At 35.8% G+C, this 12,989-nt stretch overlaps 1 protein-coding gene across 1 annotated transcript; it reads right to left on the bottom strand.

Annotated features, from left to right (window-relative positions):
* Positions 1–6,620: 6,620 nt before the first annotated feature.
* gdap1 (ganglioside induced differentiation associated protein 1) lies at positions 6,621–12,989 on the bottom strand. The gene is made up of 6 exons (XM_007260088.4): positions 12,799–12,989; positions 10,687–10,879; positions 9,935–10,108; positions 9,125–9,219; positions 8,743–8,857; positions 6,621–8,231 (listed from the first exon to the last, which is right to left on the bottom strand). The coding sequence occupies exons 1-6, from the start codon at positions 12,946–12,948 to the stop codon at positions 7,879–7,881; spliced, it is 1,080 nt and encodes a 359-aa protein (XP_007260150.3). The 5' UTR covers positions 12,949–12,989; the 3' UTR covers positions 6,621–7,878.

Below are 12,989 nucleotides of genomic sequence, written 5' to 3'. Positions count from 1 at the left end.
CCTTATAGTACCAGTGGTAAAATACTTAAACTAACTTACCACACCAAACATATCAAAATGCCAAATGGGATTGGGCCTTTTTCTGTCTATTTCTGTTCTGAGACAATTGGTAGGACTTTTATTTTGTGTTTGTGTTCATTGTGTTTATTGATAAAAAGGTTTAAAAACTATACATCAAATTACACTGTAATTTAGTCTGGTTTAATCTGTCAGCTAATTTAAGGTGTATTGACTTTGTATAAAAATGACCACTACTCTCAATGGCTGAAAGGATTTGATAGGGTGGAGCTCCTTGTACTGGTGGAGAGGTCTATAATGGCTACTCAGTTTAGTATGCCCAGTGTTTATGTGTGTATATATTTTCAAATGTAGGTTTGCTTGATTAGAAGACCAGATATAGAAGCTATATTATGATGATGAGCTTGAAAATCATGTCAGTAGCAGCTTTTGTTGTGTGTGTTATGAGAGTGGTAATTTTTGATAGCCTAGTAATCATGGGATTTGCCTGTGTTGTTAGCATGGTGCTAATAGTGGTGAATTTTACCATGACATAGAGGCTCTCCAGATTAACGGTTGGCATGTTTTCTTGTTGTTTTTGGCTCTTATTGGCTATAGGGACATTTGAAAGAATGTTGTTGCATTAGTTGTTTTGTTTATTTTGTAGCCCAGCAGTTGAATTACTGATTATAGGTTTCTTTATATGCATTCTACTGTAATCCTGTCTTTTTGCTTGATATAATCTTGCACTGCAGATGGTTTATTCCAATATTTAGGTGGAAACATATTAAAACTGGTTACCCAGGTGTGTTTTAGATCCACCTAAAACACTGAGGATGAGGGAAAAAATGAAAACCAAAAATAGGAGTCACCTCTATCGACTCCAGCAGAGTTATGAATCATGAGTCTGTGTGTGAAATGCCAACTGCAACGGTGAAAAGTTTGAGAGCTTGCTGAGCTGAGTGGGTGTGTTTATTCTAGTCAGGGTCAGGGCTGCTTGCTCATGTGATGAAGAATTGAGCAGAATATCTAAACAACCTGTAGAAGAAGCTTATCCCTTTTGTAAAAAAAAAAGAGAAATACTTTGCTTTATCTAGTTTTGCAGATCATTGATTCGATGAAGTCTCCTTTTCAGTAGCTTTTCAAAAGTCATGGGATTACAATGAGGCAAGAAACTTGTGCTTTTGATTTTTTTAAACATTAAAACAAACTCTGTAACAGAGTCTACATTTCTTACAATTTGTGCCAAATGTGGTGCTGTTTTCGTCTTTTTTACCTGCGCTTTGGATATGCACAGTAAATTGTGGGCAACCAAGTAGAGTAAAGGATGCATCAGTTACGTCCTTCATATCACTTTTTTTTAGCTATATACAAAGAATCTTTCACTTTGGAATAGCCTTCAATAATGTAGCAGCAGTGAAATGCAGCCCATCTAGGGGGCTGTCTGGACTTTAGAACAAAGCTATTGTAAGCAAACATGCCTGGAGCAGTGGGCATCCCAATGAGCACAGAGTGTCAAGGTCCTTGTGCTATTTATTTATAATTGCAACTCAAAAATTGGCTTCTACACATGTTTTTATTCATTCTGCTTTGCACATAGTGGACAAGACAAGTCTGCAGGTGCAGTGCAAAATGTGCCTTAACACAAGTACATTGTGCACTCAATGAAATTACGATTTAACGCTACAGCTAAGTGCATAGAATCACATTTTGTGTTTCCACAGCCCATAAACTATGCATTTAGGCCCAGAACACCTCCCATAATATTTTATCACTGAAATGTGTATTTGTGCATATAAATAATATATGTGCAGCTTCATAAAAGCAGTCTACCCCTGCTCTCCTTCGAGGTACACAAATGCAGCTCATTATTGGGAGACTACTGGTATAGTTTAAAACCTTTTCAAATGTTGGATTATTTTTAAATAATTACAAATATTCTGCAAGCAAGCAAATGTCCACTGAGAAATATAATCAAACAGGCCGGGAGTGTTGTGACATTTAGAAAGTGGCACTGGATTTATAAACTTTCACATTGTTGAGGTGAAACCCGTTGGTGAATATACACATTTAGAATTGGGCAGCACTTCTAACAAACTGACTGCATCAGCAAAAATGGCTCCAAACCAGCTGCAGATAAAGGTTGCCTGCTTTTGGCTCATATTTGTGCACTACTTTTAGTATCTCTGCCACTACAAAGCAATTGTTAACAAAACAACAGTCCAGATTTAGAACAGAACAGCAATGTAACCCTCTTTTTAAAGAATATCATTTAACAGAAAACCACACCTAAAGAAAATCAGGCTTTTGATTTATAACTGTTTTTTTTTTTTTTTTTGCTGTGTTAACATACTTCTGTCCATGTTTATAGAAACTGTATGTCTTATTTAGTTGCAAAAAATACATATGCTAGTCTATTAGATTTTATTACTGGCTACTTTTACTGACTATTAAACTTTTACTGCAAACTTTTAAGAGTATGATTGCTTTCATTTCAGTGGGCTTTTTAACCCCTGCTTTTCTAGATGTCATACTGTCTATAATTGGTGAGTTAGCCACCTTGCTTGACGTTAGCAAGTCAGCTAATCACAGCTGCACCAGTCACCATACTGCCCCCACACATGCTTCAGGTGTGGAACTGAACACAGGTGTAAACAAAGCTAGCAAGAACATACTTCGCATACTTTCTGTGCTTTAATTTACGTTTCGCATACCCTTCCGTCCAATCACAGAGTTGCAGCATAGTCTCTTCATCTGCGGCGTTTGCCCAGCTTCCATATACACTAAGCGACAAACAAAGCTCCTACAAAACGTGTGCAGTTGTTTGTGTTCCCCGTAATTACGTCACATTGTTCACGAAGTCAAGCCAAGCAAACTTAGTCTCTGCAAGAATTACGCTAAGGCCTTTATGCTGTAAACAAGACAGTAGGTCCAGGTACAAGGCTGGAGTTATCAAAAATAGTTTTCAGACTTGTTATAGTCAGGTTGTATTGATCAGTGTTGTTAACAGATGACAATTAATCCAAAAATCTTTGCTCATATTGTCTCAGGGTGGTATCACCTCACTTTGCTTTTCTCAGCTTTCCTAGTTTTATTACTTTCGATAAAGCCAAAGATTATAAAAGTAAGTTCTTTGGTGATGTTATTAATAGACTGTCAGACACAGATTCAGTCTCTATCACATTTCATACTGTAGTAACATATTCGTAAGATGAGCGCACATAAACACCACCGCTCAAACAGATTTTTTTTTTTAGTTTTGGGCGTCAATAAAACATTGCTTTACTAAGGGCTTATGAAAAAAAGCTTAAATAGATGATAGCAGAATTCTTTCTTTGATGAAGAAAATCCACAAAATCCATCATGTCAAGAACACCCTTGCTGGCTGGCTGAACTGGTTTCATTTCAGTTATTCAGCAAAAACACATTAAAACATTCTGCTGGCCTAAGGCGTATTTATATGACATTTGTGTACAATAATTAATATCTCTATTATAACCATCACTGAGCACATGCATCATTTATATTGGCAGGGATGCTAAGCTGTGCATCCACTAGGGGGCAGTGTAAAAATGTTTTGCCATAAATTAGTTTGCTGCCAGAGAAATCCAGTGATACTGCTCTGTTCTGTCTGTATCTGTAAGATTTTACAGAATGTGTACAAATACAGAATAAATGAATGCAGAGTGCAGGCAGAGCTCTGTGTGTTACTGCATTTAAGGGTGTTTTCACACATGAATGTCTGGACCAGATGCCGCACCAGAGTTCATATTTGTTGCATTATGTATATTTAGTCTGGTTAGCTTTGGTTTCACACTGCAGTTTAGTGAGCATTCTAAAGAACGTTCCTATGTCCTGGTGTCATCACCTATGTGGGCTTCTGCATCTCCATACATTTTGATTGAATTGACATTGATTGGTTTGTAGAAAGCTGACAGTTTGACGAGTTGCTTTTCCAGGTGTTGGGCCGAATTCCAGCTCTCTTTCAGAAAAAAGATTACTTTTTTTCTGTTAGTAATTAAGGGCTAATCTACAGTTATAGTAGATACAGAAATCACCAGCGTAAGCATTTGCCTCCATACGACTGTGTGATGTTCCTGCAAGACAAGGGGAGTTGTATGTCAGCCTGTCTAAACTTCCTAAAACTTGGTCTGAAAATTTTAAACCATAAAAAAAATGTTCTTTCACATTGCAAGCAAACTAGACAATGGTTCTGTGGATCCAGACCGAGACCACCTCTTTTGGTTGGACCAAATTGTGGTCCTTTGTTTTGGACCATTGTGTGCGACCGTTTTGGTTTGGACTAAACTGAAAAAATGTCAAAATCCCGACCAAACAAGGCAGGTGTGAAAGCATCCTTACATTCAGCAAAAATAGGCTTTCACTTTGATCCACATGCATGTTAATGAAGCTTCTTACTGGATAAAACATTGCTTACCTAATGCTTATCATGCTTAGTAGTACAACTGCTGTCTTAGGCACCAGTTAGCACCATGCTCGATAATAGTTAGCAATTTACATTTGACAAGTTCTAGTTTAGGATTTACTACAGACTAGAAAAAAGAAGTATTTTGCTCAAAATCTGCTTATATATATATATATATATATATAGATTGTTTTAGAATATGGTGATATGCAAAAGTGTGTTTAATAAACTTAACACTATATTGTAACTTATTGTAACTATTTTTTGCTGGTGCCCAAACAATTGCATGATTCAGTGCAAAACTAATGATGCAAACTTCAGATCAAACTTTTGAATGATTGACTATGTTTGGGGTAAGTCATAATTTAACTTTTTACATAGAATTGTGTTTTTAAATATTATTTTCTTGCATTTAATACTTTTGTCTTTCCTCTAGTTCCAGAATGTCGAAGTGAGTTGGAAGACTCATTATACCAGGTAAGATTTATTACAGTGATCTCTTGTGTTTGAGTTATTAGGAGAGTGAAAAGCTGCGTGTGACAACTCTGCCCTGGAAAGTCTCACGCGGTTCAGACTCTCAGTGCAGCATCCCTTCCTTTTGGCCGCCTTTTGCATATTATTGTTATTCTTTAGTCTAAGGTTTGGTGCTTTGGGCGGGAATGTTCGGGGTTTACACTCTACAGACTACTTCTGTCTGTATGCTTGCAAAACATATTTGACTTTGAATGTGCACCAACTGTAATGGAATTATTCAGATTCCTGAAAGACTGTGATGGAAAATATGCTGTGGAGATTCTGTATGATGAGGAGCACCTCGTCCAATTACTTCAAAACACCTGTTCAGCTTTAAACAACCAAACAGTAAGACGTCAAGTCCAATCAGTACGACAATAGAATACGAACCATGTGGATCCAGTCGGCGGTTTGTTTAGCCAGCTGCATGGCCAGACACATGGACTCTCCAGGCTGAACACACTGCAGAGGTGAGGTTTTGATGGAATGTGGTTCTACTGCCACCTAATGGACATGAAATATACTGTATACAACCATACTGTATACAAGTTTATAGAAACTGTACATATGCTGTTCAAACAGGTGTCAATGCAAGAAAACGCAGCCATCTATAAGCTGAAAATACAAACGCTCATACAAACACACACACACACACACACACATTTGTACAAGCAAAGGGGAAAACTCTAGGAGTGGTCAAATGTCAATCTGGTACATTCTTAAAAAGAAAAACACTGTAATTTTAGCAACAGTAATGGTTAGAATAACAGTTGGCTATGTGTTACAATTAGCAACAGTTAGCATGCTAGTTTTCTGAGGTAAAGGTACTGAAAGCTGTGATCCAGTGACAGAGCTAGGAGTTTTCTGAGTAAGGGGCCATCAAAGGACCGATTATTATTTCACCTGTTACACTTTGTTTAAACATTTGAATATAATTTTAAAAAGCTTACACAGTAAAATATATGGAGTTAATTTTGTGCCAAACATTTTTTACAAAAAAAAAAAAAATCTGAAAACAATATTTTGGGAATCAAAAGGAACTGTATGCTAGAACTATAAATATATTTTAAAAAATATTTGTGTATGGCTTTTGCCTGTTTTTGCTTTCATTTTTTGTTTTTTTTGTGGATTTTGCTGCTACATCTTTTTTTGCTTATTTTATTTTTTCTTCTGTATGTACATAATCTGCAGTTTTAATATTTTTGTGTAAAACTTAACAAAATTAACTAAAACCGTGCATGTAACTGTACATACACAATATATGTGATGGGATCTAATTCCTTTTATTGAATTCAACTAAAATTATTTTTGATTATAGTAAAATAAATGCCCACAAAGAGAAAGGTATCATTAGATAATTAAAGTTTTCAATTATTTGTTTCCTCGCTTTGTGATAAAATGAAGAAGCTTACGGGAATAAATGAGGTCGTCTTGTTGTGTAGAAGACCAAAAATGTTCTGAGAGAATTACTCATAATATTGCTAAAAATGCAAATCAAAAGCTCTGTTTTACTGCTAAAGACCTTCTGGAAGATTTACCAGATTCTGGAGTGGTTGTGCACTATTCTACTGTGCAGCTACACACACACCTTTAATCAAAGTACCATCAAATTTGGAAAGCAAACATCAAACTGTCTACTAAAAAATATCACATATACAGTAAAATAAACAACTGTATAACTGGGTAATGACAATGTTTTTATTACATTTTTCATTTGCCATGCCTTCTACAGACAGTTGTGTAATGCATTTATTCAATAATCTAGTCTGGTATTTTTTTAATCTGTTAATGTACTTCTATTATAAATTACAGTTTTAAGCTCACTTTACATAATGTATGGGATGTCATTATGAACATCTTAATAACAGAAAATGGAAGTGAAAACTAGCAAAAATTAAAAAAAAGACATAAGCAGAGCACATGAAGCAAATAAAGCTGTTGAAAGCCATCATTTACGCTAAAATTACTGTGGAGGTGTCACACTCCACAGTTTACTGTTGCTTTGTATTAAAAACACTGTTTAACTGTCCTCTTCACTCACTAATGTGTTCTATTGTAACTACTGCTGTAAGGTGGGACAAGCTTTACATAATTCTGTCTATTGTGAATTATTTACATACTTCGACAAAAATATTTATGAACAGTGATTTTAATGTTATTATGTTATTATGTTTTTGTCCAACCCAAAAACAAGTGCTACAAAACAACACATTTTTGACTAAAGGTAAAGATATCAGGAGTAGGGTTGGGCATCTTTTCACAAACTGTAACTTTAATTCAGTTCTAATTCCCGAATGATACTCTTGTCAAGAGATTGCAGACCAAACATAAGGCTGATAATGTGGATAACATGCATATTATTGCTGTCATGCCCAATTCAAAGCTTTGCATTTTTGACATCATGTGAATCTGGCAGTTGTTCTTTACACTGCACCAGGCTGGATAATGTGACCAAAATTTATATTAAAATATATATATTTTTTATTTTGTTTGATACAAGCCAATATTAATATGATCCAATGACTGTATTTAAGTGTGGAACATCGTGCAACATCTCTCAAAAGTGAAGCCACTACTGGTCTCTGTTGCTTAGTATGAAGTAGCTTTGTCAGTGTTTTCCTTTCTCTGCAAAGTTCCCAGTTTGAAAATATATATTTGCGTTTATGTGACAGCAACAATATGTAAAGAATATTTGGCAGCAGTCTAGATTTTGAAATGGCAATGATTAAAAGCTTACAGATGCTGATGTGTTGTACTCTGTAGTATGGAAATAATTCAGCCTGTAACCAAGTAAAATCGGATACCCAGCCCTAATTATGAGTAAAAAGTGCTTATTGTGCCACAATCTTCACAACTGTATGCATAGATACCCTAACTAAACCAAACAAACCGTAAGATTCTTCATAAATTAAAACAATGTGAAATGAATCACTGCCACTGCTTCAGGAAACCAGCATGCGCCTTTTGAAATAGTGAAAAGCGAAATATGTAGCCCCTCCCAGCAATCCGATCAGTAGAGTGGTGCCTATAAAAGATGGTGCTCTTTTCTTGGCCACTCTGAAGGCAGCAGGCAGCACGGCGGAGATTAGGATGTTGTTGACGTGTCCGAGAACCCTGCGGAAAGTGGGCCGCTCCAGGACTCGTTCGTAATACGTCTCAAGATTGACCCGTGCTCCGCTGCCCCAGTACCTGCGGGACAGTCCCAAGAATTTGAGCCGGTGAAGAGTGACAGCGAGGGAAACGTCGGCCATGCTGAAAAACTCCCCACATAACCAGGCCTGCTGACTGCCCTCCTCTACAGACAGAGAGAGAGCGTGAGAGAGAGCGTTAGAGAGAGAGAAAGAGAAAGAGAGAGAGAGAGAGATGGGTAAGATTGATGGGCACTGTTATGCACTGCCTGAACAATAAATCAGAATCCTCTCCCTTGTAGCGCGATTGTGCTGTTGTGATGACCATTGTCACTCCTATGCCGAAAACGGTCCACCTTACAATAATCTCAGGTCAACAGCTGTCCTGTGGTCAGAATCTGACCAATGAAATATGTAGACAAAAGCTGATAAACTGTAGAAAAGATGGTGTACACTCTGTACCTGCACACCTACATAATACAGCTATACCGTCATGGGTAAGCAGAAGCACAAGGTAGCTGTTCCTAATAAAGCGGGCAGTATAAAGAAAGCACAACAGTGAACTTGCAAATGAAATACTGAAAAACCTAAAAGAATACATCACAACAAATAATTAATTAACAGTAAGTGATAATAAGGTGAAATAATACTGGTGTTCAATCTGGTTCAATCTGCTACCTGGTGTTTCCTCTGCTCTTCTTTGCAGCTCTGTCTCCACCTGATCCATAACTTTCTCCAACTCATCCAGAATCTTCTTTAAGTACTTCACATTATCGTGGTCAAACAGCTTCGTCTGAATAGGGCGAGACAAATTTTAGGTTCATGCATACATACTGTACATGTATATTACTGTACATGTTTCTGTTACTGTACATGTTAAAATATATAGAAAATATAACTAATATTAGTATAATTGTTGTTAGATGCACTCTCATGCACACATTCAGCAATGCTTACTGATATTAGGGATCAATACAAAGGTAGTGTAATCCAGTTAATGTGTTTATTGTTTCAAAGTAGTAGTTCTTACATTCAGCACTTGTTTTCTTTCAGTACTTACTTTTAGGCGCCTTTGTTTAGCGATATAAGCATCCTTAAGCTCTGGATTGTCTTCTGCCAGTTTCTTCAGCTCAGACTCCATGCTGCCAATTTGTGCTGTGAAAGAGCATTAAAATAATAATCAGACAATTAAGCTTTTGTCTATGATCAAATAACATCAACATAAAGTGGAATCCAGCTTTCACATCAACAATGATCAGAATAAAGAATAAAATAACATTGCTGTTAAGATATCAACGCACTAAAGACATGCACCTGGCTCTTAAAGGGAATAACAAGTGAAACGCTGATTTCTTTACTTTATTTTACTCACAAAACACATCCAGGATTAATTAAGAGAATTAGTACATTTGCATGTTTTGAGCTGCGCAAGGCATATTTTTGGCGCCCTTGCGATATCAAAGACACACTGACGCCCTAAATCCATCCTGTGCAATTGATTGGTGTGCTTTAGATCACTAAAATAGGGCCCTTAATGTTGCAGCAATGGATGCACACTGTCTCTGGGCTCTAAATGTATTGTCTTCAAAATGTTATAGAAACAAATCATGAGGAATTATTGTACAAATAAGAGTGTACTCAAATAATAGAAGCCATATTATGTGTAGCTCATATGAACATTATTGAGAACTTTTAAACTTAAAAAAAAAAAACAAAGAAGATATATCGCCCTCTATCGCCCATAATGACCAAAAGTCTAAAGTAATTGAGGTAGATGCATAGAACTATGCATCTAAGATAAAAAAGTTTGTTCAGTGTATAATGTTGAAAAATGTAAACAATGTTTCAGCATATAGACTCTATGCTTTACCGCATATGCGATTGGTGGCGTAGGCAGGGATGTGCGAGTCCACAGTGATCTCTGGGTGGAGGATGCAGCCATGTGTGTACGCGTCCATGGGCAGCGAGTCCAGCAGCTCTCTGTAGTGCTGCACTCTGTGGTAATACATACTGCCTACTTCTGGGATCAGCCGTGGGGTCTTCTCTGGATTACAGGGAAAAAAGAGAACAGCCACAAATCAGAGAGCTTTCTTCAATTTCCTAGAAGGTAAATCTGATTTTGAGAAATATGATCAAAATAACTAAGAGAAATATTAAAACAAGTTACAGTTAAAACGCTAGTCTCTAAAATAAATCTTACTTAAACACTCACCATCATGATTCTGTCACTTTCCACATTTCTGCACATGCTGAACTTAAAACGGAGACACAAATGTCAACAGAAAAAAACGTAAAAAAAACACTCTAGTCTGACTGTACTGAACATAAAGAAAAAAATAAACAAAAAATAAACAAAGAGCAACAGACAACAATACAGACTAAACTGTAGGTGTTCTTTGCCAATATAACACTTAACCAGCTTTAGGCATAAAGCTATAAGCAGCATCACATGACTCAGAAGTAGTACTGAAGTACGTAGTACTGATCTTGGACTAGTGCTGTCCATTCCTTTTACTCAGTAAACTGTACTGTTCATTTATTAGTCACATTATCAGTCACAATACAGTTTTGTAATTCTGCACACCTCTCCACACATGTCAATATTTTTCATACAGTGTTTACCATCTTGGAAGGTCTGCTCCAGGTAGTCCAGTATCTGTGTGGGGTCAGAGATGACCTGGTCATCATGAACCAGCACAGGCACCTCTCCCGTGGGGTTCAGGCGCATAAACCAGGGCTCATTATTTTCACTCAGCGGCAAACTCACGTCATACTCCTCACATTTCAGACCTTTCTCAGCGATCGCCAGCCTCACCTTCAACACACACAGACAACAGAAACCATAATTTTAGTACGGCAATCTATACTACTCTCTGAATATTTAAATTATACAATGAATTATCATTTACATTCCTATTTTAATTTAGAGACTTTGTATTGAGCTTGACTTGAGCTGCTGACTTGAGCTGCTACATATATAGAAATATAAAGTGTTGTTTTATATTGCGTATGTAATGAACTGATGCATTATATTATCTAGTATAAATTATAGTTGATTATTATGATTTCTTTTTAGCTTTACTCCTGGGTATTTACTGAAGAGTATCTATATTATTTGTGTGAGTACTACACATTTAGTGTAATTTCTGTAGAATTCTATTCTAATCTAAGTTACACTGATTTTGTATTAGTAAATGATTTTGGGGCTACTACAAATTATTTAGTATTTGCTCATATTATTTAGTATCCACGATGAATGATTCACCGCCTATTATTAATAATTTAGCATCTACTATAAATAATTTCTTGTCTACTTTGTTTACTATGGATCATTCAGCATCTAATATGAACCATTCAATATCTACCATGACTCATTTAGTATCTACTATTAACCAATCAGCATCTATAATGAATCTTTTATCCTCTACCATGATTTGATTAGTACATACTATAGTAAATGCAGTATGTATTTTATTATTTCTACTTAGCATCTGGTATGAACAATCCCATATATAACCATTAAGGACCTGCAATGAATCATTTAGCATCTACTATTAATCATTTAGCATCTACTATGAATCATTTAGTATCCAGTATAATTTTTTCAGTATTCACTATGAATTATTCAGTATTTACTATGAATAATTTAGTATCTACTATGATTCATTAAGTATGTATTGTGAATTCTTCAGGATCTGCTATGACGTATTCAGTATCTTCTATAAATCATTCTGTATCTACTACGAATCATTCAGTATCCACTATGAATTATTCAGTATCCACTATGAATTATTCAGTATCCACTATGAATTATTCAGTATCCACTATAAATGATTTAGTGCCTACTATGAATCATTAAGTATATACTAGGGGTGGGCAATATTATATCGTATACAATATATCGTAACACATAATCCATATCATGATAATAGAGATGTTCTGTCTTAAAAGTAGTCTATTATTTACTGTAAAGCTTTAGGTGTATTTATTGTATAATTGTTTTAGTTTGCAGTTTATATGCATGCACTAAATATTCTGCAATATTTTTTGCTGCATTATATTATTTTATGCTATATTATATATTTTGCCACATTATGATTATGCTGTTATACTCTTACACTATATTCCTGAAATTAATTCTTTATTTTTCTGTTTTCCTATATTGCCAAGTATATCGTTACTGCAAAAATACCCTGAAATATCGTGATATTATTTTAGAGCCCACCCCTAGTATACACTATGAATTATTCAGTATATACAATTAATTACTCAGTAATTACTACATCAAATATGAATTTTTATTATTCCATAAAACTATACAACTATATATTCAGTATCAACTTCCCTAGGCAGTATGTATGAGCATATATATATATACACATATATATATATATATATATATATATATATATATATATATATATATATATATATATACATATATATATATATATATATATATATACATATATATATATATACATATATATACACACACACACACACACACATGATGTAAACTAACCCCTTTCAGTGCGCCTTATATATAGATATTGTATGCATGTAATGAGGTGCAGCTTGCTGATTATGTATCATTATTAGTGAATGTTAAGAAGTTATCTGAATGGTGGAGTATGTTCACTGTGAATGATCCACCCTGCTCTGTTTCTGCACCCCTCCATCCTCAGTGATGCTGGTCCTCAGTGCTGCTGAATGTACAGGTGTGAATCTTACCTTCTGGGAGCTAAATGACTGGGTCCAGTGGTACAGAACCAGTTTGGACTGGGTCTTTTTCGCGCATTGAGTTTCTTCAGTCTCCTGTCCTCCGTCTTTCAGCAGCATCTCTCTCTCCTCCTGAGCTCCATTACTGCCTTCAGCCGCCATTGTGAATAACAGTGAGGGGGGAGCGCCGCCTAGTGGCCACC

This window comes from Astyanax mexicanus, chromosome 1, assembly GCF_023375975.1.
Source record: "Astyanax mexicanus isolate ESR-SI-001 chromosome 1, AstMex3_surface, whole genome shotgun sequence".
In the NCBI taxonomy this organism is placed as follows: Eukaryota; Metazoa; Chordata; class Actinopteri; order Characiformes; family Acestrorhamphidae; genus Astyanax; species Astyanax mexicanus.
Note: the sequence above shows the minus strand (reverse complement) of the source record. Positions and strands in the feature narration are given on the sequence as shown.

Coding starts and splice junctions, on each gene's coding strand:
- gdap1 (XM_007260088.4), bottom strand. CDS start 12,948: ATGGCGGCTGAAGGCAGTAATGGAGCTCAGGAGGAGAGAGAGATGCTG. Junction 10,109..10,686: donor GGAGCAGACCTTCCAAGATG/GTAAACACTGTA, acceptor CCTGTAATCCAG/AGAAGACCCCACGGCTGATC. Junction 8,858..9,124: donor CTAAACAAAGGCGCCTAAAA/GTAAGTACTGAA, acceptor CGCCCTATTCAG/ACGAAGCTGTTTGACCACGA.